The sequence below is a fragment of the Galeopterus variegatus genome, unplaced genomic scaffold, assembly GCF_000696425.1.
Source record: "Galeopterus variegatus unplaced genomic scaffold, G_variegatus-3.0.2 Scaffold1942, whole genome shotgun sequence".
In the NCBI taxonomy this organism is placed as follows: domain Eukaryota; kingdom Metazoa; phylum Chordata; class Mammalia; order Dermoptera; family Cynocephalidae; genus Galeopterus; species Galeopterus variegatus.
Genome location: NW_007728053.1, coordinates 68,141 through 90,315, shown reverse-complemented (window position 1 = coordinate 90,315; position 22,175 = coordinate 68,141). Strand labels below are relative to the sequence as shown.

General features: G+C 36.7%; 1 protein-coding gene across 1 annotated transcript in view; it reads right to left on the bottom strand.

Moving 5' to 3' along the window:
* Positions 1-22,175, bottom strand: part of MYBPC1 (myosin binding protein C, slow type) — a 101,688-nt gene that overhangs the window by 54,258 nt on the left and 25,255 nt on the right. Inside the window, exons 4-12 of the mRNA XM_008579693.1 lie at positions 17,632-17,670; positions 17,063-17,098; positions 15,208-15,318; positions 13,381-13,529; positions 12,951-13,068; positions 11,186-11,237; positions 9,064-9,120; positions 3,726-3,892; positions 1,470-1,602 (exon numbers count right to left, since the gene is read on the bottom strand). Of these exons, the coding sequence (XP_008577915.1) occupies positions 1,470-1,602; positions 3,726-3,892; positions 9,064-9,120; positions 11,186-11,237; positions 12,951-13,068; positions 13,381-13,529; positions 15,208-15,318; positions 17,063-17,098; positions 17,632-17,670 (862 nt within the window). The remainder of the gene's footprint in view (positions 1-1,469; positions 1,603-3,725; positions 3,893-9,063; positions 9,121-11,185; positions 11,238-12,950; positions 13,069-13,380; positions 13,530-15,207; positions 15,319-17,062; positions 17,099-17,631; positions 17,671-22,175) is intronic.

The following is a 22,175-nucleotide window of genomic DNA, read 5'->3' as shown; positions in this document are numbered from 1 at the left end:
ACATACCATTTCATTTCTGTTATATTTTCCTTAACATAAGTTTTTATTTCAAATATGAATCAGTACTTACATTCTTGCTATTTAATTTTTTTAACTGACTGGTAAAAAAAATAGGGTTGGCTAAGGGCTCTGCTTTTGGCTCTGAATTTCAAGAATTTGGTACATTCTTTGAATTACCAATTCATGTACTTTAGAAGTAGGAAGAGATTTGATTTGATTCATTGTCATATATTCCATTCATTGCCTAGCCCAATGACACAGTAGATTTTGTTGGGTCAATAAATGATTATATAATTTAAGCAATAATATTACCTTAATCACTAATACCGGCAGTAATTCTATAGCATGGGATGTTCTCTTAAATGAGCTTAAGAACTGGTGCTATCATATCACAGTTACCATCTAATAAAAAAGAATTTGAGTATTTGGAAACACAACTAGAAGCCTGAAAGACTGTAAAATTTAATTATCTGTGACCTGGATTATGGAGAAGCACATTTGGGCATTATAATAGACTAGGAAAAAAAAAAAAACTCGTTTGGGAATTTCTCAAACTGAAGATTTCAAGAACAAATAATAAACAACATTTTCTACATAAAGATAACCAATTAAGATTATGTTTTTGGTAAATTCAGGCCACCTTCAAGAGATTTTTACATGAAGTATAAACATTATCATCAGAGTCACTGCATTGGCATGACCACATTAAGAAATTGGAAACCACCTGATTGTACTCCAGAAGTGACAGATTTCCAGGATTAAAGTCTTTTATAAATGTACACGTGGCTCCTGTTAACTTAAAAAAATACATTGGAGTTGAAAATCTCTCAGGCTGAGGAGGATCTCTGTAAAGTAGTTTCATAATAGACTAGAGATACCATCAGACAGCAGGGATTAGGCTGTCTCCTTCATTTGGGAGTGGGCCAAGAAATAATAAAACACAGGCTTAGATCTGTATTTCATTAGATCACAACACTAAATAGTTCCATTCAGAGACAATATCATGAGTTAAGTGTTCAAAACAGTGCCTGAATTGAATACAGAAGGTATTGAGCCATTATTGAATATTTTGAAAAAATGAAAGTCATCTAATTATAAGGTATGACTTCCAGCTGGCATATCAAATATGTATTTTAACTTATTTTTAAATTTTATTTTAAAAAATTTGGAGAAGTTTGGCAATGCTCTGAAATAATCATATACTCATATAACCTGTAGTGACACAAAACCAAAATCGGGAATCACTTGAAATACTCTGCATAGAATTAAACATAAAACAAGGTTTAGTTTATATAGCACTATAATTTTAATGGTTCCAAAATACATGAAAAGTGACTGAAATTTTTACTCTCTATATGATTTTGCATTATAAAGATATAACTAAAAATTCTTTTATTCCCAGAGAATTAAGCCAAACTACAGTTTGATTTATTTATGGTTATCACTGATTATTTGCAAAGCCCACTTACTTTGTACTGGGTCGAATTTCTTGACCATTTTTATACCATTTCACCTCCAACTTTGGATCTGCCAGTTCCACAACAAACCTTACTCTGCCTCCCTTGTCAACCTGGTATGCAGGATCAAGAATTTTTGAAAAAGCTGGTAGATAGAAGAAGCAAAAGTATGTTAATATGCATATTCAGATGTTATGAATTTAAATAGTCCGTATATGTATGAGAACCTAAAAACAAATAAAAAATGACTCTCAGAAAAGAAAAGAATTGGGGACATTCCAAACTACCCTTTATATTTTAGATTTCTGTGTCAATTTATATACAATAAGATAGTTTTAAAAATTTTTAAAGAATCCACATGTTTTTGGAAGAAACATAAAAGAATAGTTCAAGAAGCTTTAAAAATGACCTAGTTCTTCAGGGAATGCACAATATAATGCATCCAAATGAAACTGAATGTTAAGAACATGCTAGTTCTCCTAGCATGATTACTATTAAGACTCCTGGCATTATTTTTGCACTTCTTCTATTTCACAAATAGTTTTTTTATGACAAATTCAGTGATTCATAAGATTGAACTGAATGGCTTTGACTAATTGAAATTGTAGGCTTATCGAAGTTTTTGTACTGTGGAAATTTACTCAAATAGTGGTATTTTTTAAAAAAACCCTTTGCATCTATGGTTAGGAACTCAAGATTTCCAAATATCTTAACATAGAACACAGTAAATTTTTTTAAAAAATTGTCTTTAATGAATCCTAAACAAAAGTAGTTAACACTTAAAATTCTTTTTTCTTATTTTAAAGATAATTCTTACTTAATTTGGAAAATATACATAAGTGTGAAATGCTTCCTGCTGTCACGCTTGTATTTCCACCATTCCAATCTTATAACACTATTGCTTAAGCAAGCTTCCTCATATTTTAACGAGATAAAATAAACACTAGCTTTAAAAAATAAGTGTGAAATGCTTCCTGCTGTCACGCTTGTATTTCCACCATTCCAATCTTATAATACTATTGCTTAAGCAAGCTTCCTCATATTTTAACGAGATAAAATAAACACTAGCTTTAAAAAAATCTACCTATCATATACCTTAAAGTATAAATTCAGAACTAAGTGATAAGAATAAGAGAGGCCAGCGTGGGAAAAAGAAATGTCAGCTGGCTTTCCACTGTAGCATTCATGTTTGCGACTATACAGTCCCAGACACCTCTCAAAAATGTGACTTCAGGAGTTCTGAGATAGTGGCCGAGTTACATAAAAAGAGCAAAACAGAAGAAAGCAAAACCAAACTCTTCTATACTTCTCTGGGGCTGTTTCTCAATCAGTTTACGGGGAGGTTTACAAATAAAGGGCAGATTTTTAAAAAGAGGTGAGAGTCTTTAAATTCTATTTGAACATTAACAAAACAATAAACAATAATAGGATATATATATATATAGTTACTGGTAAGGGGATTGCAACCCTCTGCACGGTGTGGTCCACACCACGCTCAGCCAGTGAGCGCACCAGCCATCCCTATACAGGATCCGAACCCGCGCCCTCGGCGCTCCCAGCGACGCTCTCTCCCGAGTGAGCCACGGGGTCTGCCCAGGGTTGATATATTTTATGTCATAAAACAAATAACTGACAATAACCAAGTACAGGAAACGTTGAAGAACTAACGATCAATTTTAAATGTATTCCTTTCTCTGTCTCTCTTCTTTTCCACTTTTAATAAGGTGTTTAAAACCACAACGAACTGCATCCACTTCAGATCCCCAGGGAGCAGCGTAGCTGTTTTTAAAAAAATACTTCGATAACCGTATTGGGCGTGAGAAGTGAAGTGCTCACGACCATCACACAGGTCATGGGAGGAATATGATGATAAACGCAGAGACATAGCATCCACTCTGCCTAAGTAAGGACCACATTTGACAGCGGGTGAGATGTGGAGGCTGGAGAAAGCAGGCCGTGAGCCATTCCCAGTGGCATCGGGCGATTTACACTCCGCCCCGTGCTGTATGCGGTGCTGTGCGTTTCTGCTGCCTAAACTTCAGGAGCTGTCCGCCACCCGCATGGCGACATACGGGGCAGCCACCTGCCCCACCTGAAGTCCAAGGGAACCCAGGGAAGCGTAACTCACGCCTCGCCCGCCAGCCAGCCCCTCCCACCCCCACCCCCCCAACTCGGTGGGAGTCCTGGAGGAGTACCGGCTGGGGCTCGCGGTGACGACGGTCGCGCGCACAGGTGGGGCCCGCGCTGGCGCGCCCCATGGCGGCTCACCTGCGCTCTTCTTCTCCACCCTGCGCATGCGCTTGAGCCTCCGGAGCATGCCGCGCAGGTCGGTGATGCCGTACTGGAAGGCGATCTTCTCGTACTCGTTGGGGTTGGCGTTCTTCAGCAGCTCCCACACATCCACCTCGGGTTCCTCCTCCTGCGGCTTCACCTCCCTAGCCGGGGAGAACCATTGCCTAGCTTAGTGGCTGCACTGGCCCTTAAGGACAGGGAAGGTCGGGGCCTGATTCCGATTTTTCGGTCCAGTGTGCAAAGCTCTGTTTAAAGCCCGAGGCCTGAGAGGCGACAGGGAAGACGACTTGCTTTGCTTGAAGTCTTAGGGAAATTTGCAGGGAGTAAAAGATCAAATATGTGCACTTGCATGAATACTTTCGTTTCCCTAGCGCAAAGCACAGTTTTAGGAGGAGCAGAGGATATAAGGAAACAGCCTGAAAATAGTTTTACTTAGTTGCAACTTTAAAGCCTAATTAGAAGGTGAGATTTTTCAGGAACTTGAGAATGGTTTTCAGCCTGTGACACCAACGTCACAGGTGTGGATCCCTGTACCGGCCAGGGGAAAAAACAAAACAAAACAGAGACAAAATCTGGGATAGGGATAGTGAATTCATTTTGAAAAGTGGCTTGAGAACAAATAGATTTAAGTATTGGCCTATGAAAGAAAAATGATCTTTTCTATCTTCATCGTTATGCACAACCTAGCTATGTGAGGGTACTTCCAAAAGTTCATGGAAAAATAGAATTAAAAGATTATATGCAAATTTCCAAATATGCGAATTTCCATGAACTTTTGGAAGTACCCTCATGTATGGAGACAGTACAAATACAGTCTTTCGAAACTTTGAACCTCTGGATTTTGCAAATAGCATTTTCCTGCTACATTAGTAAATATGTACATTAACGATTTTTGCTGTTTTTTTTTTTTTTTAAATACAAAAAACATTTGAAGCTGCCATGAAGGCTTTTTGTTTGTTTGTTTGTCATATGATTTTTGTGGATACAGATGTTTTTAAAAGAAATTTATTTTTTCTAAATTGGTAGGGGAAAAGGAGAGTGAATTCAAAAATTCTCTCGCATTTCATCTTAAAGTAACATCTTAAATGTTTTTTGGAAACAAGTTGGGTATGAATTATAAAAAAAAGTTGAACCGTAAAGTGAATGATTTAGGGTTCCATGAAAAAGAGGAAAGTAACTGCTTAGGTTGACTATCAAAATTGCGACCCCAAATTTTGATCACTGACTAAGGAACATATAAAACATATAAAGAATATATATGACTAAAAAAAGCAAGATTTAAAGTACACTTGTCCTTCCTTATTTTAGAACCACAAAACAAAACCAAAGCTCAGGAATAAACATTCTTTAGGAAAAGAGGCTTAGCATAAAAGCACAAATATAATTTAAACTAATTTCCTTCACTGGCTGAATAGTCCTGATTTTGTTTAAATTTAGCTAGCTATTTTTATTAGGTTAATTTGGAAACAGTTCAGTGACTACTTATGTGAGTAATGCTGGTTTGGATATGATGTTCTGGAAAACTGGTCAATACATCTCACACATCAGTGTGAAAATGGATTCATGCTGTCAGGTTAGGCAATGAGGGGTTACATATGTTTGCATTGTCACATTAACGACAATTATACTTCTTTATACTCCCATATTTTGAGAGGGAAATATTAGGTTGTAGTCATGGGTGAAGTACGTGGGGGAGGGAAGAAGAATATAAATATCAGCATAGAGTTTAGGGTTGCATCACACAAGGATGATTTCTAAACATCTAATTTCCATTTTACATTGTCATGTAAGTCTTTTAGTTCAATGGCATAGGATGACACTGAGGCACATCTGGAAAATGGAAGGACATGAGAGATCTTTGGTTCATTAGTAATCTTGATGGGAAGGACTAGACTGCAGCATTAGGAAAATGTGCCTCTTAAAAACTCAAACCACAGGCATTATTTTCATCTCTATCATCGTGCATCCTTTATTAACATGGGGAAATTGAAAAGCTCAAAAGAATTGTCCTGAAATTGGAATATTGGTCATAATTTTCCAGAGCTACTAAATCTACTGTTTGAAAGTAGTCTACATTTCAGATACATTCTTTAAATATTTTAGTAAGAGGTCTTAGAGAATTGCAATTAAAATTGTATGTATGTTCATATGTATATATTCTCTGTGGGGTATTTCTTCAATCTACTTTCTTAATGCTTTATATTTGTCACCTTCCTGCCTAAATATAGTCCCTAAACTGTAAAATTATGCTATACTAGATTATGTTAAATTTTTATTTTATCCAATAAGAATTACACACTTACACATTTCAAGTATCCTCCTGACATTGGTGAAAGGATTTAAAGATACCAAGCTAGATATAATTAAAATAGCTAACAAGAGGCGTTAAGTCAAACACTGAGACATACTTACATCTACGAGGTGAACATTTATATGAAGGAAGCCAGTAATGAAAATGAATCATTTTCAGTGTGATTTCTTGTCAGTTTTGTTGGTAGATTCATAAAACTGATCTTCGTAATTTTTTCATTAAAACATCAAAATATACTCTATTCTACCACATTCCTAGTCTTAACAAATTTTGTCTAAGAACACCAGTGACCTCTTGCCTACTCCTTCTTTTTCTCTCCATCACTTAATGGTATCCCAGATTGTAAAGAGAAGCATTCATTTTATCCTGGAATGTGAGGTCAAGGCTCTCACCTGTAGCGTTTCCTTAACTCATCTGAGCATGTCTCTACTTACCGTGGTGGCTGCACATGACCCTGTCTGCATGGCTGTGTTAAGTTACAGTTAGCAGAAAAATCCTAATTTCTATAGGCACCTCTGATTCTATTCCAAGCATTGGGAAAGAACTATATAACATCCACAGTACTTTCATCTACATCAAAATTTCTATAACTTGATGATCCTAGTGACATACAAAGTAGTTATAGAAATTTTTTGTAGAATAATACTTTCAATTACTTTTACAGGTCAAAGCCCATAACAGGATGCTGCCCAAAAGGCTTACTCTGATTTAGCTAATGCCTATTTGAAATAAGCTGGCTTTTTCCAGGGCAGGGAGATAGATCTCTTCTACAGAAATGTTGGTTGTAATAATATCTATTCTGATGGGGATTTTGCCACACACTCTTGGAGAAATGGTGACCATATGTCATTACAGTAATGAAAACACATGCAATTCACAAATTAGTAGGAAAACACAATGTTTTCTAAATTATATTAGTGGATTAGTATAGTATACTAAATGAACATAGTCTTACATTAACAACAATCAAGTTATGGATCAAAATCATAATTAGGGGATGTAAAGAAAATGAGAACTGGAGACATGTCAGCTACCCATTTTTTTCTCTTGATCTTTTTCTTTAGTCATTTTTACCATATAATTAGATTTCTTTTATTTTGAAAACTACTGGTAGAACCAGTCTGTTCTTTTTTCTTTCTTTTTCCTTTTTAATCAGAGCATGTACTTAATAATCTACTGTGTCACATTTTGATTGATTGGTTGCATGTGTGTGTGTTTTGTCTCTTTATGAATATAAGCTCTTTGAGGGAAATTGTCCCATTTCCTTAGTGGAAGTGAATATTTTCCAGCTACTGTGAGCCAGAGCTGTTCTTCTATATTTGATTTAATTCTCACAATAGTCCTGTTGAGTGGTTTTTATTTTTCACATTTACAGATATGGAAACCAAGTCTCAGAGAGGTCATATATTTTGACCAAAGTCACTTAATTAGTAAAATGGTAGAGTTGAGACTCAAATCTGTGTTTTTACTACTTTTTTTTCCTTCCCACAAATATGATTCATTCCTTTCTGGTGCCAGGCACTGAATTTCTCTTCTTCACATCACCTAACATTATATTCTACACAAAGACAGCATTTAGTATTTTCCTGCTTGAGTAAATGATTGCAGGGAGGGGAAAAAGCTCTCTTTTCTTCCTAAGTTGTCGATTTGTGTTATAAACTGAAGCACCAGCTTCCACAGCAGATTCAGAGTGGTATTTCTTATATGGAGTCAACAGGAAATGAGCTAACACAGAAGAGGGAAACTTGGCTTTAGATCCCTGCCTTGCCTCTAACTCTTGTGTGACTTGGGAGTTAGAGTCACTCAACATCTCTTGACCTTGGTTTCTCACCTGTAGAATGAGGAAGAGTTAGGCTCACTTCATATACTATTGCATTAAATGCATTTGGAAAATTAATAAATATCATTGAGACTAATGATTATTTGAAGGATCCAAAAAAGGAAAGATGTGTTTGATATCGCTGCAGTCTATTCATTGGCTCATATCTATCAGTAATTAATAAATCAGATCTTTTAATATTTCTGTTCTCAACCTAAACATTGAAGGCTAGTGGTGAATTTTTCATTCATGGGGACTTGAATAAAGCCATCCAACTAAACTGAGTAAACAGAAGCCCAACAAAAATTAATTTATTTTTGTTGCTTCTCCACTATTATAAATATATAGATATGTATAACTTTATACATAACACTGTATAATAGAGTATATGATTATACATATGTGTATTATGAACAGAAGCCCTATAAAATGGCTATGTGCTAAATATACATAATGAAAGTCTATAAATTTTATTGCAAGAGAGAGCAATGTCAAAGAAGTGTGGGTGATAATACTAAATATTTATTTCCATTTTACTACCATATTTTACAGCTCCTAAAATGCACATTCTGGGGGCTTTTAAAAAATCTTTGAAATAAGGATGTATCTTGCAATCAATAGTGTGTCATAATAAACTGTTTGGAACAATTTTTTATTGCTTAATGACTTATAAAATGCTGGTGTATCTTCAAATCAATGGTGTCTTAGATTTGAAGAAATACAGTAAATCATAAATAATATATTAAAGTAGGTCTACCTTTTAAAATATATATACACCTGCAGAGACTTCTACCAACATTGTGAAGTTAATTTCTTGGTCAAATATCATGGAGGCTTTATTTATTCAGTTTATTTGATCATGAGAAGGAATCATGTGTACAGTCTGAGAGGTTTCTGGTTATATTTAGGTCTTATGTCTCAGTTTTCAAATCTCTTCATCTCCAACTATGAAAATATGTGAAGACTCATGAAACACTTAACACGAAAATTTTAAAGTATCAGCTAAAGTCATTAACAGATTAGTATACAGTTGTTTCTCTCTTTCTTAGTTGACTCTATAAGCAAAACACATTTTAAGAAAAGAAAAATTCTTTGAAAAACATCCACTTTAAACTTGACTTCTCTTAGTGGGTGTCTAAAAGATTTCCAGGCCACAGTGCCTCAGTCCATCACTTGATTCTCACCTACGTTTCAGGAGACCACTAAAGTCAAGTTCTCCTGCATCCTCTTGACCTTCTCCACTGTCATTAACAAAAGAAAAGCAAATCTGGTTTTAATGCCGAGACATTCACAAGTTTCCCCCAAACACTCTACATGTAATGTATATGCAATTTTGTACCAGCACACAAACACTAAATCAACACAAACCATTTCTTTTCACACAAGTAACATTCTAAGTTTTTGGAATATGTACTTGTGGAAAAGTAAACATGAGGAGCTTGTGTTACTCTATGATTTCAGAAGACACATTTTTGTAGATTGCATATATAAAACTGCTTGGATTTGTGTTAAAATTGGGTAACACAAATGCACTTAAGCCAAGCAACACAAAGTACTTTGTTTTTGCAAGTTGGGGGCTCTAGAAACAAACTGTGTAAAAAGCAAAGGACTTTTGCTGATCTCTGTTATTCACGTAAGACAGAGATGGGCTTGGAGGACAAAGTGTACCAATGTCAGATATATAAGTACAAAGCCTTATATTCAAAGGTAACCTCTTTGTGTCCATGAACAGATGAATCAATAGGGTGATACCAACATAGCATAAAAATGGAGCTAGCACAGAGCTTTTTAAAAGATGCATTCCTTTCTGTTTTAAAGGGCAATAATTATAATCTTTTAATTTCCTTGTTAATATGTATACCTTTTTAAACGTAATCTTCAAAAATTTGTCTTTGACTTGTCAATGAACCCTTTACTAGTAGTTTCTAAAAGTGCTTTCCTATAGAGAAATGCATCTTAAATTCGGCATGCAACCACCGCTGTGATTTCATATAAACTCTAAATAGAAGCTATGGAGCTGACATTTAAATGCCACTGCATATTTACTTACATGTTTAATTTTTTAATGAAGATTTTGTTTCCTGCTCTTTACAAATGTTAGTTATGGTTTCTAAGAAAAGAGTCTGCGGGTTTAAAAACAGTGTGTATAATAGGTAAGTCATAAAAATTAAACTCAAATATGTGTTTTCAAACTTTCGTTAACAGCTGGTGTTTGGAGGCCTTTTGAAGTAAACACATTTCTATTCTTTTAAAGCACAAAACTCCTAAGATAAACTTGTACGTGGTACTAGTGTAGTTTTAAACCTATGCAATTGCTGAGCATCGGATGAAGGGAAAGTGTAAGGAAAGTAATAGGATTTGAAAGTTATATCATTTTAAAAAATTAAAAAAGACCAATCAACTGATCAGGTAATATTAAATATATTTTTAAAGTAATTAAAATTTTGATTTATTTATAATTTAGCAGGGAAATATGTCTTTTATTAAGAAACTAAATCATTATTTTATAATACTCTGGGATGGTTTTCCTTACTTAACAAAACTGTATGTGGATTCTCTCTCAGGAAGAACAAAACATTTACTCTCATTGAAGAATTTATATTATGGAATAATTAAGTACAGAGAGCAATATAATGGCAGGAGAGTAATGTAATAGTTACGTTTCTCAGAGACTAGAAAACATTTTCATTTTTCTTCCTTGACCCCCTGCTTTTTCGGCCTTGGCATCTGCAAAAATAAATTAAATAGGTATCTAAATATTGACTTTCTACACTATTCTTAATGCCAGCAGACTCGGTGGTCTTTCATTTAGGATAATCCAATATTACATCATGCTAACTTCAGTAAGTAACTACTTAATTGTGGTTTTCTGGCACATGGTTTAGTAGCTCTGTAAGTGATTTGTACATGAAAAGCAATAGAAATAAAAGTTTTCTGACTTTACTTAACTGATCCTATATGAAATGCATCTCTTTATACGTCTCTTTGGCCATTTTGTGGAAAATAATGCAATTAAGGATGAAGCCACATATGAATAAATTGAAGGTGTGTCTTTCTAAGGCAACTGTGAAACCTGCAAACATGAGAGCTTCACTATAGCAAGAATATTCTTAAAAATGATCAATATATGCCTGATAAACCCATGCCTTTTTTAGAACACCAACTTTTAAACATATCGTATGTTTGACTGGTGAAAAGGGTTGCTCTTAGTTGGAATATGGAGTGTGGAGGAAGGGAAGTGTGTCTTGAGAATCCTCCACTTTCATTTTTATACAAAAGCGATCTCGATTCCCCTTTTGAAGTTACCTTCTCTTGAAAGCAGATCTGATGTCAATGTTTGGAGTAGTTCCAGTGGATTCTTTGAAAGGAAAGAAAACAATAAAATAAGTACTCATTAAGAAGGGAGCTTTATGTTCAGTTCCTGTGCTGGCTACAAGACTTCTTCAGTTGGCAAGAATGTCTGGTGAAGGGGGTGGCCCTCCCCTGTGTGGCTGAGTGGCCCAAGCATCCTCATGCCTCATTCTCCTTCTTGAATGAATGAAGGGACCTTAGGGGGAGACTTCTTCAGTTGGCAAGAATGTCTGGTGAAGGGGGTGGCCCTCCCCTGTGTGGCCGAGTGGCCCAAGCATCCTCATGCCTCATTCTCCTTCTTGAATGAATGAAGGGACCTTAGGGGTTACCTTTTCCAGTTGTCATTTGACCTGCCTGCCTGTTCGAATCACCCAAGGAACTTAAAAAAAATATCAGCTACTTTATCCTCCCTGCTGGAGATGTTGATCTGTCAGATCGAGGAGGGGTCCCCACAAACCAATATTCTTAAAAAGCCCCCCAGGTGATTCTCAAAGATGCCTGGCCAGGGTGAAGCTGCGCTGCTCAGGACCAGCTTCCTACTTGATATAGAAATCTCAACACTTCCCAGACCCACAATCATCCAGCCTCTGCTTGACATCTCTCAGAATGGGAATCACTCAACCTTCCAGGCTATCTATGTAGCTTTAATGAAAGTCCTCAATCTAATGTTAAGACAAAATTCACTTCTACAAAATTTCCGCCTTTTCATTTTAATCTACCTAAATGCTTCTTGAATACACGAAAAAGGGCCTTTTCCTTCCATGTGACAGCCCTTCTCCTCTTTGCAACGGACCACAGATGTCTGACTTCCTTCACCTACACACTCAAGCTAGATAGGGAATGGTTTCTGTCTTCCTGATTACCCTACTCCAGAAGGGGTCCAGGTTGAGGTATGGTGCCCATGGCCAGAGACATCACTCCAAATGTAGAACAAGTGGCATGTTGCAGAGAGAAGTATCATTCCCTAAACCTAGATTCTATACCAGTTGGAGTAACTCAGTTTAAAATTATATTAGCTTTGTTTGTCTTTTGCCGTTATATCACACTTTGAATTCATCTTAAGTTTGTGATCTTTGGTGCCAAGTTAACTTTCTCTATTTCTATTTATAAAAGTGGTTTTTCCCCCCCGCCTATATGTATACCTTTACTCTATCCTCATTAAGTTCCCTCTGGGATGTACACAGAACATACGGGTGGAGAACTTCCATATCTGACATTAATCCTTGTAAGAGAAGATCTCCTTTCCACTTGGATATCCAAACATCCTCATACCCAGATTACCTTATCCCCAAACCTGCATGGGAAAGTGGACCCAATGAAACATGGCTGGTTGGTTAGTTCAGTTGGTTAGAAAATGGTGTTATAATACTAAGGTCAAGAGTTTGGATTCCGATACCAACCAGCCCCCCCCCCCCCCAAAAAAAAAGAAACAGATACTTTCTGTTGCAGTAAAAAATGACATCATTCCTTATCTGGGAGGTTGAGGGGATATAGATAGCATGGACAAGAGATATTTAGCGATAAAATTCTCCAAATTCCATTTTTAAATTGTCCCACACAATTTAATTCAGCAGGCTTACTGAGACTATCACAACAGAAACACACAGTTTTAAAGGAAAATCTCCCCCCCACCAATCTTATAGATTTAAATGACCTTCTTTGCCATGCCCTCAAACTCCATAAAAAAATCACATTTATCCAGGCAAGAGAGTTCTCTTACCATGCACTTCAAGATCAAATGAACAGCTGTCAAACTTATCCTTATAGGTGACCTCGCATCTGTAGTTTCCACCAAAGTTCTCTTTGGCCTTGATGATCTGCATCTCAAATGTGTACACCTGCAATGAAATGTATCCAGACACGCTGCAGTCCTTCCCTTGTGAAAGGGGCCATCACATTTCATCATTTTCCAAATTCCTTAGCATTGACTGTAAAATGCGTCTACAACCTTCACAATATAGGAGATTAAATGTGTCCCACAGCCCCTGGGCACAATGGGGCAATCACAATAGATTGTAGACACTAGGAATGGTAACTCCAGAGAATTTTCTGGGACTGAAATCTCTCAAAGCTAAATCTGAGAATGACATCATACCCAAAAAGAAGGAATGAGCTAGCTGAGCCCCTGTGCCAGGTGTTCAGGGCCATACCCGAGTTTGCCTTTCAAAGGTCTCCTTCAGTTGGAGGTGCTTCCCAGCTTTGCTGGCCAGATCCATCCATTTCCCTTTGAACCACTTGATAGTGGGTTTTCTAAGAAGATCTTCAGCCTTGACTTTGGCTATAAAGGTGATATTTTCACCTAGAAAAAGCATAAGTGATTTAGCCTGTGGGTTTAAAAATTGTCATTTGTTTTGCTTTCAACTGGAAGGAGTTGTCACAGGATTTCACTGCATAGACTGTAATGCAATCAGTGCCCCAGAATTGTACAATGAATTTGCCCTGATTTTTTATAAGTTCCCTAGATATTCTTAGGATATTCTACCTTGTTCTGCTTTTGAGGTTTATGGAGCAGAAAAAGAGCACCGGGGAAATCAGTGGAAATAATTTTTATATATGGATTTCTATATATGTATATGAAATAAAAATAAAAAAGAGAAATATATATATATATATCTATATATATCTATATAGATATATATAGATATATATATATATAGATAGATATTTTCCATCCTTTTTTAAGGCAAAGTGATGGAAATCCTGAAATTATGGGAATATGACTAAATGAAACTAATCTGTGTGTGATGACCGTGCCCATCTGTTTGTATTGACTGATTAGACCCTGAGGACATCAGAACTCTAGCCCAGCTGTCAGCTCAGCATTTCAGTGTCTTACAGGAATACAAAGGGAGCTACGTTTCCATTCACACACTGTGTTCCTACATTCTAGACCTGAAAGAAGTAACTCTGGAATATAGTTAGCGATGTGCTCATTTGCGTAATAGCTGATGAGTGTCAAACACTAGTTCTGATCATAATATATTCCTTATAAAAGTGTATATAATTAAAATTCTTGAACCCCAGGTCTTTTTCTAGCTCCCACCCTGTTTATTTCCTTCATGGCAGTTGGCTTTGGTGATGTTTGTGTAATTTCTTACTGTCTGCTCATCTCCTTAGACTAAGTTCTGATTCTCATGTTATGCTCACTGTTCGGCACAGTGCCTAAAACAGGAGATATGTAATCAATATTTTTTGAATGAATATTTCAAAAGTTGAACCATCTGTCCGACCAGCTGCTTCTGAGATATTGCACGTTATAGTCTAGTGTACGTGCAGATTTGTAGTCATCTTATAGAAAGAGTTGTGTCATAATGACAGCAGACACCTGCTCAGAGCTTGATATGCCAGGCACTGTTCGAAGTACTTCACAGTAGGTCCTCCTGTTATCCCCATTTTACAGATGAGGAAACTGAGGCAGAAGGAGGCTAAACTGCCTGCCAAGGGACAACAGCTGGCAAGAAGCAGAACCAAGATTTGAACCCAAACTGTCTGGTTTCAGGGTCCAGGCACTGGACTCCTCTAAAATTACTGAAATAATGGCTGTTAGTCACTTTTTTAGGTAACAAGTGCAGGATTTAGTATATACATACAATGGAATATTACTCAGCCACAAAATGGAATGAAATACTGATAAGTGCTACAACGTGGATGGACCTTAAAAACATGCTAAGTGAAAGCAGCCAGACACAGAAGGTCATTGATTATATGATTCCATTTATATGAAATATCCAGAATAGGTAAATCTATAGAGACAAAACAGATGAGCGGTCGCCAGGGCATGTGGGGAGGAGGCAATGGGGAGTAACTGCTTAAAGGGGTACAGGGTCTTTTGGGGGTGAAAATGTTTTGGAACTAGTTAGTAGCACAACATGGTAAATATACCATAACCACTGAATTGTTCATTTTAAAATGGTTAATTTTATGATGTGCGAATTTCACCTACACAAAAAAGGCAGGATTTAATGCTAGGCGCTCACCAACTTTCACCGTTCCTGACTGAGGTTTCTCAATGAGCAGGGTGGACAGCTGAGAGTTGGCATTCTGCTTGTCTTGTTCCTCCCCAGCAGGTGATTCGCCAAGAGACCATTCTAATGAGCAGAAAGGAGGAAAAGGATCATTTCAGGGCCAGGTTCTTTGTAGGCAGACTTACCTAGGTTTGTTTACATCAACGCCGATGCATCTCTTTGTCTAATAAACCTAGATAAGTAGAACATCATTCTCTCTGCCCCCAGAGGGCCAGGTTCTTTGTAGGCAGACTTACCTAGGTTTGTTTACATCAATGCCGATGCATCTCTTTGTCTAATAAACCTAGATAAGTAGAACATCATTCTCTCTGCCCCCAGGAGCATCAGTAGAGAGAGACAGATTCCCATTCTTACAGGGATGTCTCTTCCCTGCCAGGGCAAAGGAACATTTTCTAATTCCTAGAAATAGTGCAACTTCTCAGGTAAGTTGTTACTCTGTCTTTGTTGGCAGCCAAGTTTCCTTTGCTTCCCCATCCTGCCTGTCCCCTAATAGATAAGCAACGGCAGTGACCATATGAAAGCAGTCCTCTCAAGTGTTTTTCCAGGTGACTGACTAAGAGGCCACATCTACACAACAGAATTGGAAAAGACTAAAGGGATGGGTCCATTTGAGGGTGAACTGTCTGATGAGGGTCAGAGAGCCAAGCCTGGCCTGGAATTTCTAGATTCCTTGCTGTTTTGTGATTAGGCAATCCTATTCAGGTTGTACAGATTTGGTAACAGATCATGACCTGCAGGTACAAATTTTAAGAATACTAGGAGTGTCCTCCAGGTGGGGTGGAGGGGAGGGAGCAGAAAAATGAAAGAAAAAGAAACTGAGGCCTTCCCATGAAGAGACACAAGCTGGAAATGAAGTTTATTTTGTATTTTCTAGTTAGCACGTGGGTGCTTCATGGGTATTGATCTGCAGTCAATTGCAATAAGGAGGGTAGGAGAGAGAACTGTAGACTTTTCCTCTGTCTCTGAGCTGAATGCAGAGAAGTTTAGTTTTAGCCACTTAACAACTGGGAAAAAAATACATGGATCCACAACCCTCTACTTGTTAGTTTCTTGAAAAGAAGGAAAATGCACTTGTAATTGTTTTAGTTGTTGTATCAATTATGCTAGACATTTCTATGCATAGGAGACAATGAAGTTAAGCAATGCAGTCACATGATTACACAATTTTTTTAATACCCAAGATAATGTTAAAATTGTATGTTGTGTGTGTCTGTGATCTTAATTGTAACAGTGAATGGTGACCATTCATGGGGAGAACATGAGGACATGTTTTATTTTTATTGTTTTGTTCACTTCTATACCAGCAGTGCCTACAAGAGTGGCTGACCCAGAAGAGGCCCATCATAGGGTCATCAGGCCCTCAACGCAAATTTTTTGAATGAATGAATGAGTAAATAACCTCAAAGAATTGTAGCCACAGCTGACAGGATGCATTTGAGAGGGTTTTATCACCTGGGTGTAAAGTTCTATACAAATGTGAATTATTATCTAACTTCAGCCCATCTCAGGAATGGAGATTGATCTCTTTGTATTTGCTAAATGTTAAAAGTGATAGTTCTAATAAAACAAACAAACCTTACAAACAAACCTGCGGTATATGTGGCTAGATTGACTGTGTGTGTATCATGCAAAATTAATTGTTTCTCAATACATTAGTTTTCTTGTAAGAGGAAATGTAATGAAAGATTGCTATAAAAGCTCCAAACTGAATAAAACAAGGATTAGAGTCAATACAGCTTCAAGAAATGAAGTCATTAGTGATTGTATTAGGATGGGGTCAGGATGCCTTGTCTGGGCGTGTGCTCACCTGAATCTTTTCTTTCCAGGGCCCGACTACCCAAACCTGAAAGGAAAGCGTGATTTGGATGATGCGAGGGGGTGGGGGAAAGGAGGAAAATGGACTGCTGACTTCAGTCTTCTTGGATTCTTCCCCCAAACCCTGTCTCTTCTGGTGATGGGGAGAAAAAAACTAGAAGTTGGCTTGGATGGAAAATCAGTAGAGCTCCAGCTGTGAAAGCATCTATAAAAGTATATGTCTTTTACTTTAAAACAATAATAAAAATTTAAAGATTCAAATATCTAAATTTAAAGAATATGGGAAAAGGGTACATAGCTGGAAACGGAAGACAAACATTTTCACCCCTAAAATTTATACCCAAGATTTACTAGTATTATTTATTTCACAAAGAAAGCCTCTTTTTAAATTCTCATGTCACACAAAAAATTGTCATTAAAGCCAACATTTTCCCTGGTGCTGGCACAGGCAAAACCTGGTGCCCCTGCTCTGTGCACTGACTCAGCAAGGCCTTTTGTTTTCTTTTACTGTCAATTAGTAATAGATTAAAAAGTAGGGTAGGGGGTGGGAATCGTCCTAACCTGGAGGCAGGGCACTAGGCGGGGAGGGATCCTCTTCATCTGAAACAAGAGATAGGAGTACAAAGTCAAGGAGAAAAGGACTTCATCCCAAGTACCCTGAGGAAAGAGAAGTCTGAAAAAGAAGAAGAGAAACTACACAAAACACGTTTGACTGCTGAGGAGACCTTAGAAGACTTGGTACCTGAAAGGTTAAACTTGAGTATTTCAGGTAAAAAAGGAAAAATAATAAACGAAAGGTGAGAGAATAAGGTAATCCAAATGAAAGTGGAGATTTAAAAATAATGGAACTCCATGCAAGCGTTCTATCTGACCATAGGGTAGGGAAGAAATTAACACTAAAAATCAAACCTATGTGAAATCAACAGCTAAGGTGGTTTTCAAGTTCTTAATCTGTAACTGAAGTCAGTGATAGACATTATTCACATATTATATTCATTTGGACACAGACATAATAGCCTGTGTGCACTGTTCGAGAACTCATTTTCACCCAGACAACCTTAAGATTAATTCCCCTCCTGTATTTAAGAAACAAAAGTCAAGATTAACTTATATAAATTGATTTGTCTAAGTGTGCCAATATTTAGAAACTTGGTAAACATTTTCCCCAAGATTATACTGGTGTTGGCCAGTGCTGTACAATTTCTTAATATTCACCTATGAACATTTGTAAAATTCAGAATGTGTTTATGTGCAGAGGCACTGAATAGTCCCCTTTTCTAAAATATCTGAACTGCAAAATTCACATTTTAGATGCTTACAGAGGCATTCGGTGTTATCTGAACCTTTACCCCTCCCCTCTCAAAGCATGAAGATAATGTTTGTCAAAATAACTATAATCTTTGTACTTAAAAAACTAGAATAATTGTGGATTTCAAAATATAAGCATATGTGAATGTACAGTATAGGATACAAAAAGTACATGCACATTAATGTTAATTAAAAAGTACTTTAAAAGGAAGATATACGAATGGCCAACAGACACACGAAGAAATGCTCAACATCACTCAGCATCAGGAAATGCAAATCAAAACCACACTGAGATATCATCTCACTCCTGTTAGGATGGTTAATACCAAAAGACTGAGAATGATAAATGTTGGAGAGGTTGCAGAGAAAAAGGAACCCTCATACACTGTTGGTGGGACTGCAAAATGGTGCAGCCTTTATGGAAAATGGTATGGAGGTTCCTCAAACAATTAGAGAGATCTACCATATGACCCAGCTATTCCACTGCTGGGAATATACCCAGAAGGATGGAAATCATCATGTCAAAGGGATACCAGTACCACATGTTTATTGCAGTGCTGTTTACAATAGCCAAGAATTGGAACCAGCCCAAATGTCCATCATCTGATGAGTGGATAAGGAAAATGTGGTAAATCTACACAATGGAATTTTACTCTGCTATAAAAACGAATGAAATACTACCATTCGCAACAGCATGGATGGACTTAGAGAAAATTATATTAAGTGAAATAAGGCAGGCACAGAAAGAGAAATACCACGTTTTCACTTATTTGTGGGAGCTAAAAATAAATACATAAATAAATATACAAACAAATAAATGGGGAATAAGACACAGCAATCACAACAATTCCTTGAACTTGTTAAGACAAGTGAACATATATGATGTTGATGGCAGGGGAGGGGGAAAGAGGAATTGGCAAAATTTTTAAATGCTTTAAAAAATTTCCTGACAAGAAGAGGTAAAATAGTACATATTTGTATAATCTGTTAGAATATTTACCACAACTATTTACTGGTCTGAAATTTTTTTTCCCAAAACTGTCAACCAGGGATTATGTTTTGTTACTTTTTAACAGAGTAACTAATGTAATATATAGAGACTTTTAATGTTATTGCTTCAGAACCCAAGTGGTGACTCACTGGATACTGCGGAATTTGAGATTCTTAGGAAGAAGCATTTTGTGGTCAAAGAAGCTTGGAAAATGCTAGGCTAAAGTTAAATGCTTGTATTTCATTGTGGTGTATGGGAGCGTGTGTGTGTGTGTGTGTGTGTGTGTGTGTGTTTGCTGAAGGACCTCTCAAAGCCCTATTTGTTGATGTGCACTGGGAATGGGAGTAGAGTCAAGAAATTATACAGTAGTTAGCACTTCCCAAACTTAGTTCACTTTTGAATTCTTCTCCTGGAATATCCATAAATATTTCACAAAATTGTGCATTTGAAAAAGTATAGATATTTCTGAGCTGTCACAAGAATTCTGTATTTCAGAAGGCTGTTAGATAATTAAAATGTTGCATAATCAAAAATAAAATACCTTGCAACTTTTCTATAATATTATTTGCCATAAATTTAATTCAGTACTTTGAATTTTATTTAATGAAATATGTAAAGGATCTTGATTTTAAGTCCTATAGAAATTAATGAAAATGAAGTTTAAAAAGTCAACCACATCCTAGACAAGTGTTTGTTTTATTATATGTAAACTAGAAACTGGAGCCATTTTGAGTCAAATGAACACTTTATACAGGTTTTGTGGTTGGGTTTTTTGGGGTTTGTGTGTGTGTGTGTGCATAGTGCATAATGAAAACTAGCTAATTGTTTAGAATGCAAAATGATTGAGAAAAGAGTACTCACATATTTTCATAAAACTAAAATAAAAGGAAGATAATCTGTTTTTTTCAGCAAAAATTTGATGGGTGAGAGTAGTTTCAAAGTCCACTAAATGTTAAGACTACTTGGGGCCATGCGAAATTATTTTAGGCTATTAAGGAACACATATTAAGCAGTGCTTCAGAGAATTATGAAATATTCTTTCTCTAGATGATCCGACATTACTTCCCAACAGCAGTTACTTTTCAATTGTCGATATCTGATTCATTGCACATACATTTTCAAATTTGCAGAAGTTCTAGAAAATATAATTGATGGGAGCAAAGTTTACTGTTTTCCTTCTTTAAAAGGCAGCTTTGGTCCTGGCATCCTTTTTTTTTTTTTTGTCTTTTGTCTTTTTCCGTGTCCGGCAACGGATCGCAACCCTCAGTGTTGCCCCCGTACCGGACCGGGGACCGGCAACGGGACCGCAACCCTCGGTGTTGCTCCCGCGCCTCGCTCAGCCAGTGAGCGGAACCGGTCTGTATGTGGGATCCGAACCCTCGGGCGGGAGCACCGCCGCGCTTCCCAAGCAGCGCACTTATCCAGTGTGCCACCGGGCCGGCCCCTGGCATCCTTTTAGATTCAGAAATGTAGCTAAGATGTTGGGATTCTGACCTTAAATTCTTGAAAAGTTGCCTGGTTAAATTTGGTTGAATAGGATGGGACTGATAAGTTTAATTGTTGCTATTTACCATGGAAAGCAGTCTCTATTGCTAAGAGAGAAGTCGAATATCCAAATCTTTCAGGTTGTGCTCAGTTCAACAACATATATGTGAAAGACATAGCATCTTACAAAAAAATTTTCAAAGAAAACAAATAATACAATATATGTCATATCTTTTTTTCTATTAGAAGTGACTACAATGACAAAGGAAACGTTAACACCTGTTTTTGGCTGGTTAGAATTCGACATACATGAAAACCCCAGACTGAGAGCAGCAGGGCTATCTCCCCTAGCTACATAAAAGGGCAATTGACCAAAGCAGAATTTTATTCATCTCTAAGTCATGGGAAAATACCATTTGCAAAACCGTAAAAATGATTCTTTGAACAACTGAAGTTCCCAGGGAAGAATTCCTGGAAAGTAGAAAAAGAACTTAGTCTCATATTACAAGCCTGGGATTTTAGTGGGGGTACACCATAAATACTCTGGAATGTGAGCAAGAGCCTTGCTGCTCAATGAAACCTCCAGAGATAGTAGAATGGATACATCTTATAATTCTGCAAACTTTCCTGGGCATAAAATAACTTCTACCTATGGTTGATTGTAAGTTGCCTTTTTAAATTAAAATTTTTAAGTAATATAAACTTGAGACAATTGTTGAGATCTTAGAATAAAGGCCCAAAGCATATAAAATTAAAATATATGTGAACTTATAAACAAGCATCAGTTAAATACTGATACAATACCTGTTTGATTTAGGTAAATTTATGAATTCCTCAAGCAGGGTAATCGGTTGTAGTAAATATTGGTGTATGTGACCAAAATAACAAGGACAACAACAAGATATGGGAGATGACAAAAACAGCCAACATCAATTCATCACATCTTGAGGCATTTGATTAATTTATTGCACTTTCTTAATGAGAAGACACATGCCTTCACACTTTGATGCTTATGAAATTGGGATTCATTTTACAATAAATATGTATACTTAATGAATTTTTCTTCCTCAAGTCTATTAAATCAATGTTGCATTTTATAATGATTATGTCTTAGAACTGAAAAATACGATGTTAATAATTTTTAACAAAGTTTATTACAAAGAAATAATGTAATTAGAATATACAGATAAAAGCAGGGAGACATTTTAGTAGGTGGTTGATTGACACCTAAAGATGAATTGCACAAAAAATTTTAGCATGCTAGTAAAAAGCACCAGAATAATGTTATTGTAGATGTAAAAGAACCTAAATGAAAGAAAAA